Source organism: Poecilia latipinna, unplaced genomic scaffold (genome assembly GCF_001443285.1).
Source record: "Poecilia latipinna isolate Pla-1442-1.1 unplaced genomic scaffold, P_latipinna-1.0 Scaffold36, whole genome shotgun sequence".
In the NCBI taxonomy this organism is placed as follows: domain Eukaryota; kingdom Metazoa; phylum Chordata; class Actinopteri; order Cyprinodontiformes; family Poeciliidae; genus Poecilia; species Poecilia latipinna.
In genome coordinates, this window is record NW_015112652.1 from 96,040 (window position 1) to 122,861 (window position 26,822).

At 38.0% G+C, this 26,822-nt stretch overlaps 3 protein-coding genes across 5 annotated transcripts; all 3 read right to left on the reverse strand.

Moving 5' to 3' along the window:
• Positions 1–14: 14 nt before the first annotated feature.
• Positions 15–3,701, reverse strand: LOC106954164 (F-box only protein 6-like). The gene is made up of 7 exons (XM_015043449.1): positions 3,597–3,701; positions 3,339–3,448; positions 1,281–1,533; positions 1,072–1,186; positions 879–974; positions 659–794; positions 15–587 (listed from the first exon to the last, which is right to left on the reverse strand). The coding sequence occupies exons 2-7, from the start codon at positions 3,393–3,395 to the stop codon at positions 441–443; spliced, it is 804 nt and encodes a 267-aa protein (XP_014898935.1). The 5' UTR covers positions 3,396–3,448; positions 3,597–3,701; the 3' UTR covers positions 15–440.
• On the reverse strand, positions 15–14,534 carry LOC106954140 (F-box only protein 6-like). 3 transcript variants are annotated; one of them, XM_015043436.1, is made up of 8 exons: positions 14,375–14,534; positions 14,111–14,258; positions 11,734–11,986; positions 11,530–11,644; positions 11,343–11,438; positions 11,116–11,251; positions 7,033–7,217; positions 15–402 (listed from the first exon to the last, which is right to left on the reverse strand). In XM_015043436.1, the coding sequence occupies exons 2-7, from the start codon at positions 14,189–14,191 to the stop codon at positions 7,071–7,073; spliced, it is 828 nt and encodes a 275-aa protein (XP_014898922.1). In that variant the 5' UTR covers positions 14,192–14,258; positions 14,375–14,534; the 3' UTR covers positions 15–402; positions 7,033–7,070. The 3 variants fall into 3 exon arrangements, with proteins under 3 accessions (XP_014898922.1, XP_014898914.1, XP_014898918.1); XM_015043428.1 differs by lacking the exons at positions 15–402; positions 7,033–7,217 and adding an exon at positions 9,767–11,038 and having other exon boundaries at positions 14,375–14,524; XM_015043432.1 differs by lacking the exons at positions 15–402; positions 7,033–7,217; positions 14,375–14,534 and adding an exon at positions 9,767–11,038 and having other exon boundaries at positions 14,111–14,357.
• Positions 14,535–16,410: 1,876 nt separating this feature from the next.
• Positions 16,411–25,440, reverse strand: dnajc11a (DnaJ (Hsp40) homolog, subfamily C, member 11a). Its single transcript, XM_015043516.1, has 16 exons — positions 25,315–25,440; positions 24,077–24,206; positions 23,879–23,952; positions 23,140–23,241; positions 22,930–23,055; positions 22,723–22,845; positions 22,536–22,609; positions 22,267–22,456; positions 20,574–20,659; positions 18,528–18,644; positions 18,077–18,232; positions 17,890–17,959; positions 17,597–17,654; positions 17,216–17,358; positions 16,974–17,103; positions 16,411–16,863 (listed from the first exon to the last, which is right to left on the reverse strand). Exons 1-16 carry the CDS (start codon positions 25,384–25,386, stop codon positions 16,838–16,840), a joined length of 1,677 nt encoding a protein of 558 aa, XP_014899002.1. The 5' UTR covers positions 25,387–25,440; the 3' UTR covers positions 16,411–16,837.
• Positions 25,441–26,822: the final 1,382 nt, after the last annotated feature.

The window sequence follows — 26,822 nt, forward strand, 5'->3', positions numbered from 1 at the left end:
TCCAACTATTTATGTTGCATTGTTTGTGTTAGTAACTGTTTAATTGACAAATGGACTTTTGATTAAGTAAGTTGACAAAGTTCAGGAGTACGTCAGTGTGTCCAGTTCTAGTAACAGAGAAATCTACAAACAACTAAATGCAAACCTTTAACATTCAAGTTATAAAAAGAATTAACTCACTTTATGCATAGCAAAGCATCCTTGTACGATTTAGACATATTTTGAAGCATGTGTGTGGAGGTCATTTCACAGAATAATAAAAAAAATTGCCATCTGAAGATAATATAAGAATAAAATCCTTCCTGAATTACATTTTTTGTCAGTACATTACAGAATGTCTGGGTTAAAATTGCTTAGAAGGACAAAAGGTTAAGATTTTTCCTAACTCAAGTACTCAAAGATGTTCAGAGTTGTCTTCCTAACAGAGTTGCATAAATAAGCTAGCTGTCCAATGCTGGACAAATTTCAACGCAGCTCTCCGTTACACGAATGCCATACCATCCTCCCCAGAACTGTGTGTCTTTGCCACCATGGGTGAAACGGACATATCTCACTCCTGGTCCGTAGTCCTTGAAGACATACTCCATCTGAAAGAAGAAATAACATCAGTAACATGAACTTATTTTCCTCTGCAGCTCCATTGATTATTGTAACATACTTGATGCCACTGCTCATCATTCCACTGTGGAATAGTAACGTCCTGAGGCCTGAAGTTCTTCAGAACATTTTTCTTGTGATCTAATAGCTGTACAGAAATAATGTAGATGCTTCCACAATCCGAACGCGCCCCATACCTGACAACGGACAAATATAAGTTAAAGTTTTCTCTTTATTTGAGAAAAAAAAAATCCTAGATAATTCATGTTAATTTTTCTCACCAGTCAGATATCCGGATAGGCGGCTGGAACTCATCCATAAATGATGGGCTGTAACCTTCTTTCATCAGATCAATCACCTGCACCTTTGTGCACCAACTGCAGACAAAAAGTTGTATTCACTTACCGGTAATTAGTAATTACAACTTCAGTTGAATCAACACATGAAACATTTCTAGCGCTGGTGATTTCTTACTCAAACGAGGTCACATAGTTTTTCTGGACTGCTGGATTTGAATGTTGCACCTTAGATCCCTCTATGGTCCACTTATCTCCACCGTTCTTCAGTATTCTCCAACCTTGAAATTCATCTAAGAAAACAAAAGATGAGTATCTGTGGCTTTTCTAAGATGTAGCAGAAAAGTAATGCTACTGCATAACATTAAATACTTTCTTAATTTTCACCTTCTGCTCTTGGATTCTTTATGAGATTTCTCCTCTTCTTGCACAAGAAGTAAAACAACCTCCAGTTGTTGCTGGGTACTCTGGAAGGATCACGGAGGTGATATCCCTCTCTCCTACATCTTTCTCTCCAGAAAGACTCGCTGTCGGCCACATCTTTCCACTGGCGGCACACTAATCGACACACACACACCACGTGTTGGGGGGGCAAATTTAAGAAGATTTCCTCCAATATTTCCAACGGAAGAGGGATGACCTGACAAGACAAAAACTTTTTTTTTAATTGTTCGATTTCATTCACAGACATTAGATTAAGGATTTATGGATTTTCTTTGTACTGCAGACTGCAATCTTCAAGAAAAACACAAGAAGTTTTTTTTATTATTATTATTTCTTTTTTTATTCTTTAGTGTATTAGGACAGTAACAACTTCAACCTGGAAGTACACAAAATAAATGTCCACTCATCAATTGCTAAAACTTAAGTGGGAAATTTAGATTAAACCTGGGAAGTTTCAATTAGTTGCAACATTTGTTTATTTTATTTATAATATGTGCTCCTTTTTTTATCAATCTTCATCCCTCTTTTTGAAAGTCTGTTGCTGTATCCTGAACACATCTTCAATAAAATAAAAAGTATATTATAATTCCAATTAACTTATTTTTTTGGTATAACCTATACAGCGGATACAAAAGGTCCACAGACCACTCTCCAAACGCTAGGTGTTTATACACATCACAACGATGGAAAGAAATGGGACAAAGATAAATCATTTCAGATTTAAACGCAATATTTATCTTGTGCTATTCAACTGCAAAGGTAAAGCTAAAAAAAGTGAAATAGCTGCTATAATTTGGTAGCATAAGTGCGCACAGTCATAAGGAAATTCTTCACTGAACCATTTTTTTAATTCGATTTCAATCATGCCTTGCTTGCCAAGCATAAGTAGTTCATCTGATTATTTGTAAAAAGTCAATTGTCGTAGTGAGATTTTCTTGATTTACTTTTTCTTTCTTTAAATCTCGCATAAATTTTCTGTTTCACAATTGCAAAATAGTAAACCAAAACTCCTGAACTCCTTTGGTTTTGGTGTGCAAACCCCCGTAGGGAGAGCAGCTTCACATCCAGGACCGACAGGTTCTGCCAGACCTTCAGTCCATAGAACATGTGATGGTTAAAAACCTGATAACAGACTTTACCTAAGTGGGAAGACATTTGTTCCCACTACACTTCATTACTTTTAAAATTTTTTTTTTTTTTTTAGCACCACCTAGGTACAGCAAAGTTACATTTTTGGAATCATTACATTTCACATCTTACTATTTTAGATTTTAAAATTCATTTCCAGTTTTCTTCGCATACTGTGTTTTTGACACAATAATTCTTTTGCAAAAAAAAAAAAACACATTTGCTTTAAAACGTCTACTAAAAATGAGTTTGTTGCATATAGTAGATAAATATCGTAACATTATCACTGAATAGTCTATGTTATCAATGTGACCACAATCTTCCATTTTACAAGTCTATAATCCTCCAATTTATAAGGAGGCTTCATAATGCAGAGCAGGACCAAAGAACAGAGCTTTAAACATATTTTCCATCGAACATGTTACTGTGGAATATTATTGTCTCTGCTGCCTGGAAAAATGGCGGAGAAGTCTGAACCAGAGAGACTGACTCACTTAACGGAGGTATTTCCCGTCCACAGTGGCCCACATACCACTGGCTGATATTGTTGGACGGAAAAGTCCTCAGAATATCTCTATTAGCAATAACGTATTTCTCACAGGTCGGCTCACACACTGGGACAACATTTACGCTTTAATTATTAAAGCAAAAACAAGATTTAATGTGACTTTTTCCTTGTGTGGCGAGCTCCACAGATGAAGATCAGGGCCTCGGGAGAAGATTCTGAATTTAATCTCATAAACAAAAAATGAGAATTTATTCATTCATTTATTGTCAGTGGCCCTAAGTCCCATGTGGTAATGATGAGTAACGTCAGTTCAGAAGAGCTGTTGTGAGTGGCGGCGTGTGTTCCGGTGTCTCAAACAAACTTACAGGTTCTCCAGAACTTCGTGTCGACGAAGATGAGTTTACGCTGTATTTTGTTCCCATTTTCGTTCCAAAAACACGTCCAAACCTGATGTGTTTTTACGGAGGTCTGTCTACTGAATCAGCAGCAGACACCGCGGTAAAAGAGAAAGCGTCACTCAAGAACAAACACGGAAGTGCAGTAAAAGCCGAGATAAAAACCTAAAAACCCTCTAAATTCAAAAAGAGAATAAACACGGAAACAGGTAACATTTTTAGCGTTACCTTTTCCAGACAACTCCTCAACTACGTTGTGTAGTTTTATCTTCTTCTTCTTCTTTTTATTATCGGTTTTACTGGCGGTTGGCAACAAACTGTTAGTAGCATTACCGCCACTTACTGGTATGGAGTGTGGTTCGTGATGGTCTAAATATTTATCCATATCCTACCATAAATTCTACCTAAACATACACTCACACATACAAACGTAAAAACACATACGTGCTTATGCACAATTTTGTATGCCATTCTTCTATATTATGCACACAGTCACAAACATACCTACTATAATCAAATTCTACTAAATAATTTAGTTTTCTTTAGAAATCGAATAATTATTTGCTAGTTTTATCTATTTCGATATGGTTCATAAAAACGTGGATTAGCACGGAAGTACGGAAGCTCGTAGAGGAGATTAGGGATTTTTTTGTTTTTTTGTTTGTTTTTTTGCGATACGTCACAGTACGTATGGCATCTTGAATGCTGAAACCCTTCCTGCTATAATATGAGATTTTTTTTTTTTTTGCAAGGGTTCTCCATAATATCTCGTTAGTGAGATATCTGAAGTTTTATATCTTTTTCTTTAGAATGCCAATGCACCACAAACGTGTGCAAAATTCAAAAGCAGAACAGATAAAATATTTCATCTCCTTCTATCCCTTCTAAGACATCAACAAAAACTTTCTGTTACATGGAAAGACAGACAAACTTACATTCAAATTATTTAGACTGCCCTGCGACAGACTGGTGACCTGTCCAGGGTGTACCCCGCCTCTCGCCCAGAACGTTAGTTGGAGATAGGCACCAACACCCCTCCCGACCCCAGTAGTGACAAGGGTGTATAGAAAATAAATGGATGGATGAATTATTTAGACTATTTTTATAAAAATACAAATGCCAAAATAACCAATTAATAGAAAGATTTTCAACCAGTTTCTGCATCAAAGAGAATGTAGAAATAAGCTTTGCTGAGGCTCTTTAAAGCCTTTACCTGAAGATGCAGGTAAATGCACACAGTTACCTGTGTGCATTTTAAAAGATATTTGTGACTGTACATTAAATAGAGACCAGGGGGGCAGCTTTAGACTGTTTTAGAGCACTTCAGTGGTGCAGACCAGAGGCGGGCTTTGTGGGAGGTAATGCACGAGTCATTGTCATTCAGATGGTGGGTGGTGGTGGTGGAGGACAGGGAATGGGGGGGAAAGGGTCTCATGCTGCCCCTTGATGAGATATGCCACCTTAGGCTGTTACTATGTAGCCCATACCCGAAACAACCACTCCTGGGGTGTATTTGCTAATTTACTGCAAGGGACTGCAATACTTTTGTGAGATACTGCAAAACAAAAAGATTCCTCAGTCTCATAGGGGGCTCCTGTCTGCACCGCAAGATAAGCTTAAAACGTCTTCTTTAAAAAAAAAAAAAAAAGTTTCTTCTTGATTTTTTTTATTGGTGGTTTTCAAGAAGCATATTATGTGCATTATTGCCACCTAGTAGTTTATATGTGGCTCAAAATGTACTTTTTATCGATAATGATATTTTGTTAACCAGTTTTGTTTTCCTAAAAACATTATTCAAATTTGAATACTTTAACCATTTGAATATTGCCGTAGTATATTTATTAAATCTTTAATTTTTTCTAAATTCTTGTACATTGCACAGCATTATGTTAAATTTAAAGCTTCTCACCTTCTCACCGTGCAGAAGAAGTAAAACGACCTCCAGTTGCAGGATACTTTGAGTCACAGAGATAAACGAGTTTTGGTCAGTAATGTGCAAGTGGACCACAGAACAAAAACCAAAGACTTTGTGAAGATGCTGACCTAAGTAAAACGCCTCATGCACCAATATGAGCTAAAAGACCACTCAGTGAGGAAGAAGCCTTAAATTTAAAAATAAATGTAAAAAGCCAGACTGCAGTTTGCAAATGCACAGAGGGACAAATACATTCATTTAGTCTGATGACTAAAGTGGAAATGTTTGCCCATAATGACCAACATTACATTTGGAGGGAAAATGGGGATGCTTGTTCCCTGCTTATTGTAAAGTAGGGAGGTGGCAGCATCATGCAATGGGACTGTTTTTCTGGAGGAAGCAGCGGAACAATTCATAAAATAGATGATATGTAGAAATATTGAAGCAACATCTAAATTCAACAGACAGGAAGTTAAAGTGTGTGCATAGATTAGTCTTTACAGCCCAAGTTATACAGAGGCTTAAGGACAACAAAGTCAGTGTTTTGATGTGGCCATCTCAATCCTATGAAGAAGTTATGGATAGATCTGAAAATGTGTGTGCAGGTTGCCTGATAGAAGTTAAGGAAACCCAACAGGTTTTTGATCCAAGTCACTCAGTTAAAAGACAAATATCCATGATATTGGCCAAATGTATGTAAAGTTCCGAATTTGAATATTACAAAAAAATCTCTAAAAAATATTCTTGCAAAGTTTTCTGACGTTTAGCGAATGGAAATAATTTAAGTAATTCTACCTAAAACAAGAGGTTCAGTTTGATTCAACTTCAGATAGTCAGAAAATAAAGGGTGTCTTTATGAGGTGTGTGTAAACTTCTGTTTTCAAATGTATTTAAATATACAGAAAAAAAATCTGCTATTTCATAAAATAGTCAGAAGACTTTAGCATTAAGATAAATTAATGCTAAATGATCATTTTTGCAAAATAAGTTACACCATCTTATGTGATACTTGCATTTGATAACTGAATTTTTATCGTAATTCATACACATCATACTGACGGAATACAACTGTTTAAAAACTTTAGAATCAAGTGTGTTTTGGAACAAAACAATAACTACAACAATGGGTTAATATGCCAAAAACTTTTATTGAATCGGAAGGTTTTTTCCCACCAAATTTGCTTGATCATATTTCTCGTAGGGTGTTACCACAAGAATAACACCCTATTCACATAAAAAAAAAAGGTTTCAAAAACAATAACTATTTAACACTGTAGAGATCTGTGTTTACAAACACGTTGTCTTCCAGAACAGGTAAGATACATGCATTTACACAGTCTTGAAGCAATTCCAACAATTTCAGTTTCATTGGTTATGTTATTAAGTGAGGCAGGACTGTTTAATTGATGAATGGACTTTTGATTAAGTAAGTTAACCCAGCAGTACAGTGTGTGAGTGTGTCTAGTTCTAGTGTAACAGACGTAGAAATCTACAAGTAAAAACAATCCTTGGTTGATTTTTGATCTAAGTTACAAAACGTTTGCGAATAACAAAATCTCTTTTTACGATTTAGACATATTTTGAGGCATGTGTGTAGGAGTCATTTAACAGAATAATTTGCCATCTGGAGACAATATAAGAATAAAAACCTTCCTGACTTGCATGTTTTACGTCAGTACATTGCAGGATGTTTCTGAGGGAAAATTGCTATGAAGGCCAAAAGGTTAAGATTTTTCTTCAATCAAAGATGTTCAGAGTTGTCTTCCTAACAGAGTTGCATAAATAAGCTAGCTGTCCAATGCTGGACAAATTTCAACGCAGCTCTCCGTTACACGAATGCCATACCATCCTCCCCAGAACTGTGTGTCTTTGCCACCGTGGGTGAAACGGACATATCTCACTCCTGGTCCGTAGTCCTTGAAGACATACTCCATCTGAAAGACAAAAATAAAATCAGTAACATGAACTTATTTTCCTCTACATTGCATTGATCTTTGTAACATACTTGATGCCACTGTTGATCATTCCACTGTGGAATAGTAACGTCCTGAGGCCTGAAGTCCTGCAGAACATTTTTCTTGCGGTCTAGTAGCTGCACAGAAATCTGATAGATGCTTCCACAATCCGAACGCGCCCCATACCTGACAACGGACAAATATAAGTTAAAGTTTTCTTTTTGTTTGAACAAAAAAAAAAAAAAAAATCAGAAAAAATTCATGTTGATTTTTCTCACCAGTCAGATATCCGGATAGGCGGCTGAAACTCGTCCATAAATGATTGGCTGTAACCTTCTTTCATCAAATTGATCACCTGCTCTTTTGTGCACCAACTGCAGACAACAGATTTTATTCACTTAATTAGTAATTACAACTTCAGTTGTATAAACACATGAAAACATTTCTAATGCTGGTGATTTCTCACCCATAAGAGGTCACATAGTTTTTCTTTACTGCTGGATTTGAATGTTGCGCCCTAGATCCCTCTATTGTCCACTTATCTCCACCGTTTTTCAGTATTTTCCAACCTTGAAATTCATCTAAGAAAACAAAAGATGAGTGTTTGGATTTTCTAAAACATAGCAGAAAAATAATACCACGGTGTAACATTGAATACATTTTAATTTTCACCTTCTGCTCTTGGATTCTTTATGAGATTTCTCCTCTTCTTGCACAAGAAGTAAAACAACCTCCAGTTGTTGCTGGGTACTCTGGAAGGATCACGGAGGTGATATCCCTCTCTTCTACATCTTTCTCTCCAGAAAGACTCGCTGTCGGCCACATCTTTCCACTGGCGGCACACTAATCGACACACACACACCACGTATTGGGGGGGCAGATTTAGGAAGATTTCCTCCAGTATGTCCAACGGAAGAGGGATGACCTGACAAGACAAAAACAAAAAAACAAAAAAAATTGTTCAATTTAATATTTAGCAGCGAAAGAAAATGGTGCAGATTAGAATTGCTTGACAACATCAAGAAAATGTTACTGGAATATTATCCCTGCTCCCTGGAAAAGGAGTTGAGCACTCTTAGTCAGAGGTCTCATTAGATCCATTACATGGTTACGGATCACTGGACATCCTTCCCGTCCACAGTGACACATTGACAAGCGCCCACACATTCGTCTCGCTATCTTTGCGGGGATTTTCCATAGACTTTCATTGATTTCTACAGCCTAACCAAAACTCAATTCAAACTTTAGTCCTAAAAAGTGAGAGTGAGATTTTTTTTTTTCCTGTCCCTAGTATTTTTTCGCAGTTACCAGTAATTTGAATACAGAGATGTGGTGAGTGGCTGCGTGTGTTTCAGTCTCAAACAAACTGACAGGTTCACCAGAACTCTGATCCGGCGAAGGTGAAGAGCCGCTGCCTGCCTTTAGCCATTTCCGAATCAGAAACCAACTTCAGCTTCGTAGTTTCACCAGAACTCCGTATCGGCGAAGCTGAGTTGACGCTGTATGAAGTTCCCATTATGGTTCTGGTCGTCCTCTTCATGTCCGGGATGAACCAGAGTCTCGTGTGGTTTTAGTAGACAGCTGCCTGTCTTACACGGGTACAGATAGCCGCCTCTTCGGAAAAGACAGTAAAGCCAACCTGCACTCGATTTTGCCGTGCGCGACTGCACAAGGCTTTACGGCGCCCTCCTTTACATTTATAGTCTCCTTTCAAATAAAAGCGCACCTCAGGTTTATGTTGAATTCACACGACGACTATGGAAGTTTATGTTAAGTTGTCAGTAGCATACTGCGCATGTGTGAGATGTAAGGTAGTAGGAGGCGGGGCTAGAGCTGTAGTTTTTTCATTCGGTTGTGAGTAGCGCGGGAGACCTGAGTGAAGTTGCCCCCCGCCCCCCCACCTTCTTCAAATCAGACAAAATTGGTGTCAAACGTTTGTGCTACGTTTGTGCTGGTTTGTGCAGCAAAAATTTTTGTTTGTGCCACTATCATTTTAAAGATATAAAGAAATGTTTCCAGAGGTCATCCAAGGTCAACCAACCCCCCACAATCTTCAAATCAGACAAAATGGGTGTCAATCAACTCAGCTATGTTTGTGTTGATTTGTGCAGCAAAAAATTTCGTTTGTGCTGCTTTGGCTTTGAAGATATTAATGAAAGTGTAAAGGTCCAAAGGTCAACCAGTCCCCCCATCTTCTGAAAATAAATGAAAATATATTGTGTGTAAAAAAAAAAAAAAGTCACGTAAGCCACATATGCAACCTCAATCAAAAATGGTGACACTGGAGAGGCAAAACAATGTTTCTGATTGCATAAATAATGCGTTACCAGTTACTTCTCTCACTTCAGAGCGACACATTTGTTTATCTGCTACTAGTTTAGAATAATCCAGTCCAAGTTTGAAATGTCTATACTTGTAGTTTTTAAAGTAGAACAAATTAAAGATACAGATGACACGGAAAAAATACAACCGTTTAGAAACTTTAGAATCAGTATGTTATGGAAAAGTACAATAACCACAAGGATGGGTCAATGTACCAAAAGCATTTATTGAATCGGAAGCTTTTGTCAACACTCTGCTTGCTCATATTTGTCATACAGTGTTGCCACGAAAAATGTAATCATGAACACTTTACACACAGGTTTAAAAATGAACTTTTAACATTGTAGATATCTTACCCTACTCTGGTCCACTTTTTTACAAGGATGTGGTAGAAATATTCATCACATCAGAAATATGTTAACAATAGATATATCAAATTACAGCAGAATTTTTAACAAAATTATTTTTTAAAGGGATAGGCTGCATAAAATGAGGCTGTTTTTTGTTTTTTTGCAAACCAAGAATATGCATTTACATAAAGTGCAAAGTTTGAGGTTATTCTTAATTCATAACACCACATACATAGGAGGCATCTTAACATGAATACACATTCAGCTAACATGTAAGTGGCAGCAAATGGTAGCTTTTCAGACAAAACAGTTGGTTAAAAAATAAATGTGCAAATTAGAAGAGGAATAAAGGTAGTGGTGTTGTCCTCCAGAACAGGTAAGATACATACATTTAAACAATCATGAAGCAATTCCAACTACTTATATTGCATTGTCTTAGTAAGTGAGGCAAGACTGCTTAATTGACTAATGAACGTTTGATTAAGTAAGTTGACATAGTTCAGCAGTAGTTAAGCATGTTAACTTGACCTTTGACCTTCTAAACACCTACAACCTGTCGATTTCTGCATGTTGCGTTTACATCAAGCATTGAGAAAGTATTTTAAATGTGTATATGAATAGTTTTGTGTGTTTTCCAGCCTTTGGAAAACGCACAGTGTGCCCAGTACTAGAGTAACCTACAAACAAGTAAAAGAAAACCTTGGCTGCTTTTACATCCAAATTATACTATGCGCATAACAAAGCGTCTTTGTACAATTTAAACATATTTTGAGGTATGTGTAGGGAAGATTTAACAGAATAATTAAACATTTGGCATCTGGAAATAATATAAGAATAAAAACCTTCTTGACTTACATGTTTTTGTCAGTAGATTGTAGAATGAGGCAAAATAGCTTAGAAGGCCACAATGATAATATTTTTTCTAACTCAAGTACTCAAAGATGTTCAGAGTTGTCTTCCTAGCACAGTTGCGTAAATAAGCTAGCTGTCCAATGCTGGACAAATTTCAACGCAGCTCTCCGTTACACGAATGCCATACCATCCTGCCCAGAACTGTGTGTCTTTGCCACCATGGGTGAAACGGACATATCTCACTCCTGGTCCGTAGTCCTTGAACACATACTCCATCTGAAAGAAGAAATAACATCAGTAACGTGAGTTTATTTTTCTCTGCAGTTGCATTGATCTTTGTAACATGTACATACTTGATGCCACTGCTGGTCATTCCACTGAGGAAAGGAAAGGAGCTCAGGACTAAATTCCTGGAGAATGTCTTGCTCGTGATCTAGTAGCTGCACAGAAATCTGATAGATGCTTCCACAATCCCAGCGGGGTGCGTACCTGACAATGGACAACTATGAATTGAAGTTTTCCTTTTTTTTGAGAACTTTTTGAGAAAAAAATATAAATAATTTGTGTGCATTTTTCTCACCAGTCAGATATCCGGATAGGCGGCTGGAACTCATCCATAAATGATGGGCTGTAACCTTCCTTCATCAGATCAATCACCTGCTCTTTTCTGCACCAACTGCAGACAACAGATTTAATTCACTTAATTAGTAATTACAACTTCAATTGTATAAACACATGAAACATTTCTAGTGTTAGTGAATTCTCACCTATAGGAGGTCACAAAGTTTTTCTTTACTGCTGGATTTGAATGTTCCACCATAGGTTCCTCTATTTTCCACTGATTCCCACCGTTATCCAATATTCTCCAACCCTGAAATTCATCTAAGAAAACAAAAGATGAGTATTTGGATTTTCTGAAACATAGCAAGAAAATAATGCTACTGTGTAATGTTAAGTAAAGGTAATTTCACCTTCTGCTCTTGGATTCTTTATGAGATTTCTCCTCTTCTTGCACAAGAAGTAAAACAACCTCCAGTTGTTGCTGGCTACTCTGGAAGGATCACGGAGGTGATATCCCTCTCTCCTACATCTTTCTCTCCAGAAAGACTCGCTGTCGGCCACAACTTTCCACTGGCGGCACACTAATCGACACACACACACCACGTATTGGGGGGGCAGATTTAGGAAGATTTCCTCCAGTATGTCCAAAGGAAGAGGGATGACCTGATAAGAACAAAATATATTTTTTAAAATAGTTTTCTACATTTCAAACAGACATTAGATTAAGAATGTATAAGTTTTTAGTATTGCAGACTCAAAAAGTGTTTTTTGGTGTATTGGGGCAGTAACAACTTAATCCTGGAGGTATAACCGATACAGCGTGTATAAAAAAATCTACATAACCCCGTCAAAATGCTAAGTGTTTATAAACATCACAATTAAAGGAAAAAAATGTGACGAAGACAAATCATTTGAGACCTAAACACAACATTTGTGATGTACTATTCAACTGCAAAACAAAATATGTGTGGGAAAAATTTTAGAAGTAAAAAAGCTGCAATTATCTGACAGCATAAATGTACACAGCCTTAAGGAGATTCTTCATTGAACCATTTTTTGATTCAATCTCAGGATTCAGTCTTCTTGACCTACTATTCCTGATAGTTCATCTGTCTGTAAAAGTCAATTGTCGTAGTAAGATTTTCTTGATTTACTTTTTTTTTTCTTTATATCTCACATAAGTTTTCTGTTTCAAAATACTAAAGATAAATACTAAAATAAAACTTGTGAACGCAGGTTCACAACCAGGACAGACAGGTTCTGCCAGAGCTTCATTCTCCAGGCCATGTGATGGTTACGGTAAATCTGATAACAAAAATAGTGCAAGACTTGAGCTAAGTGGTAAGACATTTGTTCCCACTACACTTCATTATTCTCAAACTTTTTTCCTGCTTTCAGCAGTCATTGAAATGTTACCACCATCAAGGTACAACAAAATTATATTTTTGAAACCATTAAATTTTACAGCTTACTATTCGTAGATTTTAAAATTCCTTTTATTGAGAAGCCAGGGAAAATTCAGTTTTTTTTCAGCTGTATATAGCACAGAGTAGCACAGTAAAGCTTTTGCAATGAACAGATTTCCTTTGAACCTACTGAAATTGGTGTTTGTTGTGTAGGATTTTAAAGTATTTCAAAGTTAAAATAATACATAAATGTAACATTATCTCTTAATAGTCAATATTCTGTATCATTTTAGCTTCAATGGGAATAATTCCTATTTTCTACTTGTATGTATTTTTTCGTTGTTTTTAATCATTTATTTATAGAGCGAAGCATAGTAAATACTTTATGTAATACAAACACAAATATACAAAGTCTTAGAAGACACCAGAAGACACCACACAGTCAACAACTGAGAAAACAATAAACATTACATTTTGCCAAGTGCCATTGTTACACATCAACATGTTGGTCAATTTTTCATTTATCATGGTTCAAAAGCAACTCTGGACAGGTTTAAATCTAGGTTTAAAGGAACTCAGTGTTTCGGGTGTTTTACAATTTTCTGGAAGTTTGTTCCATATTTGTGGTGCATAGCAGCTGAATGCTGCTTCTGCATGTTTTGTTCTGGTTCTGAGGATGCAGAGCGAGCCTGAACCAGAAGACCTGAGAGGTCTGGAAGGTTGATGCAACAACAGCAGATCTTTATTGTATTTTGGTGCTGAGCCATTCAGTGATTTATAAACTAATAATAGTATTTAAAAGTCTATTCTCTGAGCTACAGGGAGCCAGTGGAAGAACTTTAGAACCGGGGTGATGCGGTCTGACTTCCTGGTTGTAGTGATAACGCCAGCAGTGGCGTTCTGGATCAGCTGCAGCTTGAGGACTGATTTTTCAAGCAGACCTGTGAGGTCACTGCTGCAGTAATCAATGCAACTAAAGATAAACGCATAGATGAGTTTCTCTAGATCTTTCTGAGACATTAGACCTTTAATCCTGGAAATATTCTTCAGGGGTACCTGTATTTATTTGGCTCTGAAGCTTCAGGTCAGAGTCCATCACTACACCCAGATTTCGGGTCTGATCTCTAGTTTCTAGTTTAAATGTAATAACTGAAGCTGTGGACTTTTAACTGAAGCTCCTTCCCGTCCACAATGACACATGCGCACACATACCACTGATGGGAAAGTCCCTTTAATACCTCGGCCCAAAGTACAATCAAGTTTTAACATGAATTTTTTATGACTTCAATCCCAGAAATAAAAAGTCAGAATTTTTCATGTGATGAGTAATTTGAGTGTGGTGAGTGGCTGCGTGTGTTTCAGTTTCTCTAATAAAACTTACAGGTTCACCAGAACTCCGTATCGGCGAAGGAGAATTGACGCTGTATGAAGTTCCCATTATGGGTCTAGTCTTCCTCTTCATGTTTAGGATAAATCCAAGTCTGGTGTGTTTTACAGAGCTGACTTCTGACTAAATCAGCAGCAGACGCCTTCAAAAGAGAAAGTGTCACTCGATAACAAACACGGAAGTGCCGTTAAACCCGAGATAAAAGCTAACAGCCCTCCAAACTAAAAAATATATATATATATATAGTTTTGGCCTTATTTTTTTATTCGTTTCGATTCCTTTACCCAAATATCACCCACGTTATCTTTGCAACGTCCGATTTAATTTCGGGATGGGTATCACTATGCTGTGCATATTTAGATACGCGACGAATGCTTTTTAGGTCCTTTCTTAAACGGAAATACCGTCTTAAACGGCTCCTTAGAGAAAGGTTCCGGGCAAGCTAGGTTCCTAGCTACTAATCCATGAGTCAGAGTTAAAAAGTTCATATTTTGGTTAGGGTTGCCACCTTTCAGAAATCAAAATAAGGGACGCCCACCACGGCGTGTCACCCTACTTTCATGGGGTGGGATAGCCGCTGCCGCGATAGACAATATTTATGGCAGTGTTTTTTTGTTTTTAAAAAGCGATCCAGAGGGGGATGCTGTGAAGGCGCAGGCGCAAAGCACAAGTTTGGTCCATCGCAGGGTTGCAAAGCTTGACCAATATTTTTTGTAAAATATTATCTAATATTTTTGGTATGACTTGGTATGACAGCGCTTCCAAAGTTGTTGCTTAGTCATAGTTGTCTGCTCATGAAGTGTAACAACCCCTTTGGAAAAATTATGTTTTTTGAGACTGGTGTATGTCTGGTTTAGGCTCATGGTATCAATGTTTGTCTGAGGCCTATAATAAAGTGTTTGGCATCTTCTTAAACAAGACCCTCTTGACTTTTAATTAAGGCATGTTTTGAGTCTCTCTGACCAACACAGAGGTCACTGGAGCTTGTTAAGTCAAAAAATAATACAAATTTTTCCATACATTTTGCCTAAATGCATTTCTTTTAGCCCATTGGTATTGTTGAGATTAGTAAATTAGTTAAATCATTATGATTACTATTATGTGTTGAGATGCTTTACCAAGGCCGAGAAAGAGTCACACGCTGTTAGACAAAGGGCCCATAGTAAAGAGTTACATTTTTGATTCTGTTAGACACCAAGGTCCATTTCTCACGAGAAACAGAAACTTATCAGGCCACAGAGACATGGTATGATTTGAGGGAGTGTCTTCCGTCCATATAATCAGCTGCCCTCCTCTTTCTCCTCAGACGCTGCACAGACTTTTTTAGAAACTCTCCTCGGATGTAATGGTAAAGCGTCTCCTTTCAGCGCTGAAAGTTAATAAAATAAGTAAAGTCTGAATGATTTTCTTGGCTGATTTTATGCTCCGAGTGTCAATACAAATTATGATTCATCGATTGAGATTCTCGTTCTCAACAGTATCTAGGACATGAGTTAACAACTGAAATACTCAATAGACTAAGGATTCCGAAAATGTCTAATAAACTGGACAAGACAGCATACAACCATGCAGTAACATTGGTGGACTGGAGAATCCCCTGGAATATTGGGAAGGATAAAAAATGTTTTATCCCAACTTCTACAAATTTGCTGATGCTTTTCTGGTTACATCCATAATCTTTGAAAGAGTATTTTCTATACCAGACGTAAACATCTCAAAACAGAGAAACTGTCTGAAGCTGAGAACAATAAAAGTTTTTTTTATATTTAGGGAAAAATAAATAAAATTTTGTCCCTGGTGACATTTTGGTAACAAAATAACACAAGTCCATTTACATCACAACCTTTTCCCATATTTGCTTCAAGGTTTTCCTTTTTATCTACAGCCACTGCTTCATAAAAATAGATTAAGACAATATTCAGAATTTATGTATTCGCATCACAAAAATCATTCATTCAATTTAAAGCTTCACACATGAGGTCATCATCACTCGATGTTGCAGAGTAGAGCATATGAAGGATTGTGGCCCGTCAGCTCAAAGCCTCAGTGGATCATGAAACTTCATCTCTCCATCACTATCGATTACGAAAACCAAACTGCACCAAACACCCACCCACCAACCCGCCTCTACTGTCTTAAACTCCCATGGTGCATTGCACCGTTTTGGGCAATTGATGTTGCATTCTTAAGCTCTCATGCTGTTGACTTACAAAACCCAACTCAAATCACCCATTGTAATTGCAGTCTTTTCTCATAGAAAAATATGGAATAACAACAAAGAAAAATTCAATGTAAATTTGAGCAAAATGAGAGAAAATGATTTTAATAATATGGCAAATAAACAGAGATTCTTTCATGTCTTCGATCCAGTAGGCACTGCAGTTTTTGTTCAAGTACACAGAACTCTGTCAAAATTTGCAAGCCATCCCCAAAACCAAACTGATCCCAACGAGGGCAGAACTCAGGTTTATGATGAGAACAGCTGATTTTTTGACACATTTAGCAGGCCAAAACCCCGTCCATTGAATACTGGTTCTGATAAATCCAGTCTGTCATCTTATTCCACTCTCAATATTTAAATGAACATCAGGGCAAACGGGTAAATTCATGATCTCTGAGTAACAAAGACTGATTTCCAAGTCGCATCTAAAACATAGGTCTCTTCATCTTCTGTCCAACAGTCTAGAGACAAGTCTTTTGTTTTGGTCAGAACAAGCACTTCTATGTGTCTGAATCAATCCTGTGAGCTGGAATGAGAAGAAGGAGAGAGAAATTACAACTGGCAATTTCTTCAATACAATTTCCTTCAACAACAAAACACAGATACTTTTGTGTTGTGCTATCCAGGAAAACTTACATTGCTTTGGTATCCTGAGTGGTTCTGTGTCTCCTGACAGGACTTGATGCATGACTCCACGGAACTGATACAGCACCTTCAGGCTCTTCTCCTCCCCCACACAGGGGTCATAGAAGCCAGGGAGTCCTGACTGAACAGACAACTCAAAGTAATGCACCATCAGCTGCACCAGTAAATACTAAAACATAGTAGTTGTTGAACCTGCTTTGCTTTAGGTTCCCACATAGAAACACAGTTCTTACCTTTGAGGCCTCAGTGAGAATGAGTTTGGAGTCTTTCACCAGACACTGAAGTGGCACGGTCACATCGATGACCTTTGCCCTCTCGTGCTTTCTGCTATTGTCCGTCACAAATTTGCCGTACCAAGCGTTGAGGATGATGAGACCTAAATAAAGAAGGAGCAGCGACAACATTACAGTGTGCTGCTGTATGATGCTGTCAGGGAACAATTTCCAAACTGAATTAATTTATAATATTCTGACATGAAGAGTGCCGCAGCAGCAAGAATGTTTATTTTTTTGGGCCTGACTCCAGTCTTCAAAAACAAAAAAAACTCTTTCGGGAAATAAAGTGTAACTGAAAATTCAAGACTCAAATCACTGCTCAAATATGAATGTTCTTACCCATTCGAGATTCCTCTGCTTCAATGATCCTTCGGACAGACTCCTGCATGAGCAAAACCTTCAGAGGTGGAAAAAAACGAAAGCCAGAAGTCAGGCATCAAGATATGCGGCCAATAAATTCCATTGCTTCTTTGCATGTTATCCAATTCGATCTCATCCGCTCATCTTACTTGTTGATGGGCAAAATAATTCTCAGCAGTCAGACACATTTATTAACATCTCTAATCTCAAACCCCACCATGGATGCTGCTGGACACGAACCACAACTACATATAAATCTGTCAAATACTCACAGCTGCCTCTGCTTCCTGTTTCTTCTTTGCTATATTAGAGGCTGAACTCTCCCTCTGCTTCTCCAACTCTCTGAATAAAACAAAATGAAGAAATAAAATGAGGCCATAAAATCTGGCCATAGCAATAAAGGAGAGCGTCCTCTCCAATAAGAAGACTGCTCGGATGACAAGCAGGAATGTTACTTACTGTTCCTTTTGGGCACGCACATAGGGCCGAATGACGAGCTGCTGGATGGCGAGGTAGAAAACCAGAGGTCCAACCGTGGCGTAGAAGATTGCACTTGGCAGGAGTTGGTCAGTGAGGTGAATAGGGAAGAAATACGTCTGGCTGGCTCTGTTCAGCCTGAAGTTGGAGAAATTATTTTATCGTTTGCATCGAGGACATCGAAACATAGATAGCAAATTAAAATCAATGTGTAATTCCACACATCCTTTGGAAAACAAAACTTAGACAAAATCTATCACAGCAACTCCCAGCGCAGGCAGAAACAGGAAATATCTACATGCTTTCACTGACTGACAGTTTTGACTTTACGCTTTCAGGTGCCATGGTAACAGCACAGTGAAATAGAAGAAACCAACATTTGGAAAAACAACAGGTGGGAATGAAAGAAAGTGGAGCAGGGTTTTGCACTCACTTGATCTTGAGGGAGACGCCCTGCGGGACTCCCACGCTGACGGTGGCCCCCACCACACTGTGCCGACTGATCTTCCTCTCAGCGCCGTACTCCACCACCGTACCAAAGAAACCCGATCTGCCACATTACAACAGAGTTACCAACTCACCACATGTGGGCTGCTCTGATTTAGAGTGCAAGTTATTGGGTAAAACATTTGAAACGATGTGATGACAACTTGTCACCCATATTATGCAAAAAGCTACTGGCACTTCATTCTCCAAACAAAAGCTCTTGCTCTGGTTTACTGGTGCATCTCAGTAAACCAGAAAATCAGTGAAAAGTTCATTTAGTCCAGTAATTTAATTCAAAAGGTGAAACCGATACAGATTCAACAGGTATCTTTTCATAGAGGGATGTATGAAATATATTAGTAAGCTAAGTGGAAGGAAAAAATGTGGCACAAAAGTGCAAAAACAACAAGAATAACTTGAGAGGATTGAACATTACATCAATTAAAATAAGCTGACATTTCTTTAATCAATTCTCTTATTCTGATTTTATGAGAGACTGATCTGTGGGTTTTCATAACCATTGAAATTAATAGAAATAAATGATTAAAATATCTTACTAGGTGTAATAAACTGAATTTCACACAATACTCCAATTAATAAGATGAACCCACATGTCATATTTATAACGAGGCTCCAGACAGTTTAACCTGAAAATCTGTCGGAGAATCAATAACATATTTTGCCTTCAGGGTAAAGGATTATAGTTAAGGTCATTCAGGGTTTTTCCCCACATCAAATTGCACAAATATAACTCAAAGTTTGCATAAGCAACAAACAATTTATGAATACCGGGTAGATATTGTATCTTTTTGAGTGGGGCAAGAATGGTGAGTTTATCCTTCACCCAAACGTCAATACAATGTGTTAAGAACCAAAACAGAAAACTAAATGATGAAGATGGTTTTTAAATCTACACAGAAAAACAGTAGTTGATGCTTAGCTGTTAAGAGCAGGCCTTTCTCAGGTTGTTTCAAATCATAAGTCTGCAAAATTTTCATAATATATTCTCACACTCTGCCTTGACATATAAATTATAATAATACAGGTAAATATGTGCATCAACAGGAATCTAATAATCCCGGTAGACCAGCGGTCTGCTGCCATATAATCCAAAGGAGGAATTTTCACTCTTTGTCCAGCTAAAACTCATCAAGGACCGCAAATGTTATATGACCTTCTGAGAAAATCCGTTTTATTTTAATAAATATCTACAATTGGAAAAGTGTAATTTTATTTATGTTTTTTTAAAAAAAGGTACCATATATTTTTGTTTGAGTTTTTAAATTTTGGGGGTTTAAAATAAAGAGAACCTTTGCAAAAACAGAATGGATACAATTTATTTTTACTGGTACTGTTGGTGTCATTCTGTTGTGTAAGTTCAATGGAATTATGAAAAATTGAAAAAAACAGCACAAAACTGCATTTATATGTATTTAGAAAACACTAATTTGATATTTATCATTTTAAGCCAAAATTATTAAGAGCCATTATGGAAAGTCTGAAGAGCCACTTGCAGCTCCGGAGCCAGAGGTTGAAGACCCCAGAAATAGACTTAACAGAGGAAAGAGTTACATTAAGCGCCACCTTGTGGTGTCCTGCCTGGCGAGTGCTGAAAGGAAACTGTTCTTTTTTTTTTTATTTGGGGGAGAAAATTTTTGATGTTGTTGTATATTACTGTATTTCTGGCGTAAAGTTTAGTCCCAAACAACAGCAACAAAAAGTGGATTTAGTTCAACTTGGATGGCATTTTACTTTTTAAAAGTTCATCTCTGTCTGTGAGAGGGTTAGATTTTCTGTTACTTGAACACTGACATCTTTTGCAGTCGCAAAATTCTGCTGCAGAGAGAGTACAAGAGAACTATCCAGATCATCTATAAAACAAAAACGACTTATCTGCTGGGACTTCTTCATGAGGTTCTGAAAGTAATTTTCTCACCTTTCACGTGAATTTACAACTGCATTACGTCACATATAGTGAGCTCTGACAACATACTTTACTGAGCCTTTAATCTTCGTCTGGTCTTCATCCTGAAACTTGTACTGGTAGCTCATCATCATAAAGGTGTGAGGAATGCCAAGCTGCAGAGACACAAAGAACAAATGTTTGAATTTTGGCACCACTTTAACAGGAGATTGTAGATTCTGGAGGAAATAAAAAGCTTTTATAATCACCGAATAACCTGAAGAAATCAACTAAACACAAACTGAAACTTTTTGGGAGATATTCTCCAGGATGAGCAGGTTGCATAAGTGTGCCACTCTCGTATAACAGGGGAAGTAGTTGTGTTCAGAATGAACCACCACATTAAAATTCATGTTCAATAGGAGTCAGAGCACACCTGCCATGATTTAAAGGATCTCCGACTAACTCCAAATAAAGTTCAGCTGCTCCAGTAGGTTTTAATTAACATTTTCTCAAGTCGATTATTCCAGCAAAACCACCGGTTCGCAGAGAATTTCCAAAGCATCGGAGAGATCTCATTGTCATTAGTCAGGGGAGGGGTTTCCAAGGCGATGAACATTTCACAAAACACAGTGAAGAAAGAGAGAGAATATTATAAAAAGGTAACATAGGCAAGCGTTGGATGGGCTCCAAAATTAATGAAAAGACGAGGAGAAAACTGGCAGCCAAGAGACCTGCAACGAAATGCAAGAAGCTGCAGGAATTTCTGGCAGGTACTTGCTGTACAGCACAAGTCATATTCTTCTTATGTAGTGGCTAATGGATAAGGTGGCAAGATGGAAACCTTTTCTAACAAAGAGAATGATCCAGGCCCAGCCAAATTTAGCAGAGTCACATTTCACGTCTCCCAAAAGCTTGTGAAACAAAGTCTGATGTTTTTGGTTCCAAAATGTTTGTTTGGTGCAAAGGCAACAATCACCACAAAGAACACAACAAAGCATGGTGGTGGCAGCATCATCCTGCCTTGAAGACTATTTTTATTTTACGACAGAGCATCAGTCAAGTCTAATTAATGCATATCTACAAGAGCACTCCACTATCTGCTCTACTGCAAAGGCTGTGAGATAAAACTATCATGATCTGTATGCACAGAATGCTGGTAGGACAACAACAACAACCACAGTCAGAAGGTGGCGCCAAACACACAGCAGATGAGGACAAAAAAGTGGTCTGACCAGGAGGAGGAGACTAAAACCAACAACAAAACTTATTTTACAGAAACAATCTACGAGAAGATTTGCTGCTTTCCCAGTGTGGACAATTTATCTGCCTTAATATTCTGCTTAGAAATCAGTTTCTTTCTTTTCAGTTATTTTCTTCTTCTCTTATAAGAGGAGAGCTTCGGGCTCCCGAGTAGAGAGCTTCAGGCTGTCGACTGAGGATCTGTAGGGGGATCTGAAGAGGGCTGGGCACAGGAGATGCCTCACAGCCTGACAGACTGGATGAAGAAAGGGCAAATATTACAAAGTCAAGATGTGCTATGCTGATAGAGTGCTACAACAGCATCAAAACTGCGTCAGCAAAGTTTAGTTTCAGGGTGTGTGCAAACTTATGCAGCCACGCTACTTTAGAGTTTTCAGTTTGTTTTTTTAATAAAGTTGTAAAAAGTCACTTTAAAAGGTGAGAAAGGCTCAGGAATGATTTATTTCCCAAAATCCAATCTGTTGCACTTCAACACACATGCATACACTCTTATAGGTAAATTAAATTGCGTATTAATAACCTGGACTGCGACGGTAAAATGGCTGCTCTTTGTGTCCCTCACTACGCTGGTGTTCATGGAGGACTGGATTCCCCAGCGCCACTGCAGATAGCCCATAGTGTTCTTGTCGAGGTGGCGAGCCAGCACCGTTGTCACCCCAGGACGAACGCCCCGCGAAGAAAACTGGAGCCCACACTGAGCCGTTGCAAAGCTGAGACAAAGCAAAACAAAAGGTCGTTGGAGCTGCGGTGACTCGACTTCGAACAGGATTTTTGCTTTGCTAAACATACCATCGAGGCGTTAAGTTCCGAAATATCTTCATTCCAAAGAGAGGTCCGTGAGTGTCTCCGGCCCCCAACTCTACCTGCGTAAACACAGACAACGAAAATCACTCCGGACCTTCAAATGTTTCCTACAAGACAGGTAGAAAACTGTTTTGTGACAAACATAACCAGAAACAGAAAGAGTGAAGCATACCTCGCCCCACCCTTTAGTTGAGGTGACTCTTCTCAAAGCCAAGTTAATGGTGCCACCTCCATTCCCGTTGTGTGTAGACAGGGAGCCGGACAAAATGGCCGTGTCTTTTGTAGTGAGAGGAGCCTGCGGAGGAACGTTGAGAGCAAAACCAGGATCAAAAGCCTTCCTGACAGCCAAAGACAGACAACAAATAGGCCAGTCATGTACCTCTATAGATTGCGATATATGCATCCTGTTGATTTCTATGTGTGGCACGCTTCCCACCATATCCTCGTAGTCCTCTTCATACCGGTCAAAGAGGTCTGTGGCATCAATGCCCACACTTATCGACCCCTGTGAAGTGATTATAGATTAGTGTTGCACACAAAGGAACCTACAACAGTTAAAGTGAGGCTTTTCATCTTGGTGTAAACACACCTTTGGATTGGTCCGTTGCTGAAGCCTTCTCTCCTCTCGCTCCCTCTGAAGGCGTTCATACTCCTCCCGAATCTCAGCAGGACTTCTTTTCCTCTCCACCACCTGGAGGAAGAGGACAGGAGCTGAATTCAAAGCGAGTGCAAGCAAAAACTAAGTGCTAATTAACTTGAAGAAAAAGTGATGCAATTTAAAGCTTCTATTCTAATAAAACCGTCTTCATATTTCTTATTAATAAATAAATAAATAAATATGTCAAAATTTACCAGAGCTGCAAAAGAGAGCTCATACTGAAACCTTGTTCATAATTACAGTCATGGTTTTACTGAACGGTAGCTATCCTTCTTCGCAATACAAACCAACTTCTGCAGGCAATTTACTTAAAGTGAAAATAAGTTTTGTAATGTCCTTTAACGTCTATTATTACTGAAGGTGAGCTGTTTATATCTAAAAACCTTAATTAAATTTTAGGTGCAAGCTCTCCAAGTAGAAATCTACAATCTTTAAAAAAACGAAATGATTTTCTGTTGGCATTTGGACAAGTTTATATGTGGCAAACAATGTACAAGTGGCATTTAAAATGAAATTTAATATGCAGTATTTTTTTTAAATTTATAAAGATATTGTCATAGTGTTTTCGGCAGACTTCTCTTGCCTGTAGTCTGACTATTATTCCTAGACACATTTATTTTTTTTTGCCCTTTTGGAGAGTTGTTGCCACTACAACATCTATAATACTTACCTCCCATCCGTCCACATCGAGCCCTCGCTTGCCATAGATGTCGTAGATAGCTCGTGCCTGTGGTTCACTAAGCACTAGAACAAGATAAATCAACAACTCGAGAATTATATAAAGTGTATGTAAATCAAAACAGCCAAATGTAGGTTAAGCTAGTTTAGGCTAAGCTGAAGAGAAAATACTACTGCAAGATTGACCTACCTTCATAAGCTTCGTGTACAAGGTTAAAAAGAGCCTCAGCCTGTCGCTTTAGCTCAGGATCGCGGTGTTTGTCAGGATGATAGAGCATGCACAGGCGCCGGTAAGCTGCTTTCAGCTCCTCCTGGGTGGCCTAAAGCGGACCACAGAGTTTAAGAGCAAAATGAGACTTTTGATCCAAGTATCATCTTAGTGACGCCAATAAGTAGCAACTTTGCAACCTCAAGCTTTCAGTTGAGTTTTTCCCAAATAGTATGACCTGGCTGGTTTGTAATGTAATTAGAAACATATTACTAATGTATAATTCAATATTTTGATATCAATTTTGTGTATTTATTTAACTTTTCAATGACAGTTTGCTTTTAAAAATAAGAGTTTTGGTATAATGATGATCAAAACTGTTGTCAAATTAGCAGTAATACATTAGCTTTCTATGTTAGATAATATTTATCAACATACTTTAATTTTTTTTTGTTTTTGCAAAATTATTGCTTCATAAGACAAATATAATTTGCTCTGTATGTCGTAGTACATGTAGATTCTTAGTAATGCAACAGGTTATACTATAGAAGAAATGTCAGGACACATTTCATAATACTTTATTTGAAAAAATAAAGATCTGATATTAAGTAGTGAGTATACAGACAGTCACCGGGTCATGCTGTCCTGCCAGAAAATAAACACACAAGGTGAGTAATTACAGTGTTCTGAAAGAATCACATCTCTAACCACAAAAAACACAGTGACCATGTGTCAAACCTTAATCTGGTTTTGTCAAAAATAGTATTCCCCTGAAGCTGACCAAATAAAGGAGCATGAACGAACACTTTCTGACATCACAGATAAACTATCACATCCACTCTGTAAGCTCATGAACTGCATGCTGGAGCTTAACAGTTGGAGTTGTAGCACTAGCCAGTTAGCCATCCATGATAACTGAAACTATCTACTCAATTAGCCCCCAGATTATCATAGTAAGAGGAAATTCTTCTACCGTACTCCCACAAAACACGATTCCCGCTGACCAAGCTTTAACTCAATAATCCACAAAGAGTCTTGTTCGACTTCTAACTCAAGTGTCAGTCCACACTAATCAATGTCGTGGGTCACAGGCTAGCTTACCTTGTCACATACATCTCATTCAACGAGCAACTGTTGGCTATCAGCTTCAGAGAAACTAAAGAGTACCCAATGCATGCATCAGTACAAAACATTATTTGCGTCATGAGTCTGCCACGTACCTCTCTGCGAACGTTTAAAAGGGAATAGTAATCATCATTGGAAATCTCATCGTCGTCCAAGGCAGACGCCATGTTTACGCCCGGTCATTTCTACTTCGTGCCGTTCCCCTCGCAGAAAAGGTTCTCTTGCGCTCTCTGTCGCCCTCAAGTGGCAGGAGCACCGAAAGAAATTAAAACGGGAAAGGAAATTCACACATGCAAGTCAAACAACTTTTTCACGTCAGTTCGCAATCAGGCGCGCTTGTACAGAAAACAGGACAATTATCCTGTATTCATGTATTTGTATTTACTTTTTTCCTTTCTTGTTAAAATCTCTGCAGTGACTTATGCAAGCAGCAAGGGAGCTGTTCTTTCAGCACCACCACCTAAAACTGAACTGCATACATCACCTTTTAATACAGAGCTTCGGCTATACACAGACAGATATATATATATATATATATATATATATATATATATATATATATATTCTGTGAAACTGTATTCAACTTCTTTCTCATGTTGGCCTTGCATTATTTTAAAGGTCTTGTTTTGCTACATTTCACAAAGTTTTTGTCCCTCCAATATTGAGGACTCTTACTGTCTTCCGCAGCCAGTGGACTCCATAACCAAACATCAGAACTCCACCAAATGTTTCCACCACTCCATGGTTGTCCACAACAACTCCATCATCCTCAAGTCACCATCTGCTTACCCAGTCTCCAACACTCCCTGTTCATGAACACACAATATTTTACAAACCATCTGTTCGACTCCGACTGGACTCTCCTCCAGAATCCAAGCCTTCAGCAGATTCTCCATTCAGATCCATCTCTCTTGTCAAAAGCATCCGTCTTTATGTTCTGCGCCTCTTAACTCCTACACTTTCCTCAAGATGGTGCCGAAATCAGAGGGCCAAATTTCTCTTCATTGTACATTTTCTTCTGTTTTACCTTTTCATTCTGTGTCCTGCTTGTCATTCTGCTATTCTCACCAGCTTCATCCTGCCTCTTCAAGAGGTCTTTATTTTTTGTTCAAGGGTGAATAAGCACATTATGGACCTAAATATGTTCTCCTCTGGGACACATCCAGTATTTTTTTCTGAACTGCATAATGACTGGGAATTCCCATTTTGTTTCTTCTTGCATATAATTGAACAGATTAAAGTGGCACTTTTTAGTTACCTGTCAAATGTACTCAAGGATGAAGCAGACTTTTGGATGTCAAGAAATCCTTTCCAGTGACATCCACAGTTATGACACCATTTAACTCATATTTGGAATAAACCTATCAGAAGCTGAAAAAGTTCTAGCATCATCATGTGAGATTTCATAAATTCTTAAATGGAACAGTAGTATGTTAACTTTTGAATTACACAAAAGTGATAAAACTTCTATAAAGCAAACTCTACATTTACTTTAGTAGCCTGTATAAAATAGAAGTAGGAAACATATAGTCTAATTTAATGTCAGACCAATAGAAATATTGAGTTTCGATTGTTATTGTTTTATATTGCCTGTAGTTTGTTC

Bases quoted from the DNA above. Each gene is read 5' to 3' on its own strand.
- LOC106954164 (XM_015043449.1), bottom strand. From the start codon at position 3,395: ATGGGAACAAAATACAGCGTAAACTCATCTTCGTCGACACGAAGTTCT. The intron at 1,534-3,338 runs GTAAGTTTGTTT...TTGTCTTGTCAG, and splicing joins CACGAAGTTCTGGAGAACCT to GTCATCCCTCTTCCGTTGGA. The intron at 588-658 runs GTATGTTACAAT...TTCTTCTTTCAG, and splicing joins ATGATGAGCAGTGGCATCAA to ATGGAGTATGTCTTCAAGGA.
- LOC106954140 (XM_015043436.1), bottom strand. From the start codon at position 14,191: ATGAAGAGGAAGACTAGACCCATAATGGGAACTTCATACAGCGTCAAT. The intron at 11,439-11,529 runs GTGAGAATTCAC...TGTTGTCTGCAG, and splicing joins AACTTTGTGACCTCCTATAG to TTGGTGCAGAAAAGAGCAGG. The intron at 11,252-11,342 runs GTGAGAAAAATG...GTCCATTGTCAG, and splicing joins CCTATCCGGATATCTGACTG to GTACGCACCCCGCTGGGATT.
- dnajc11a (XM_015043516.1), bottom strand. From the start codon at position 25,386: ATGGCGTCTGCCTTGGACGACGATGAGATTTCCAATGATGATTACTAT. The intron at 24,207-25,314 runs GTACGTGGCAGA...GGTCCGCTTTAG, and splicing joins TTTTAAACGTTCGCAGAGAG to GCCACCCAGGAGGAGCTGAA. The intron at 16,864-16,973 runs GTAAGTTTTCCT...TTCTCATTCCAG, and splicing joins ACTCAGGATACCAAAGCAAT to CTCACAGGATTGATTCAGAC.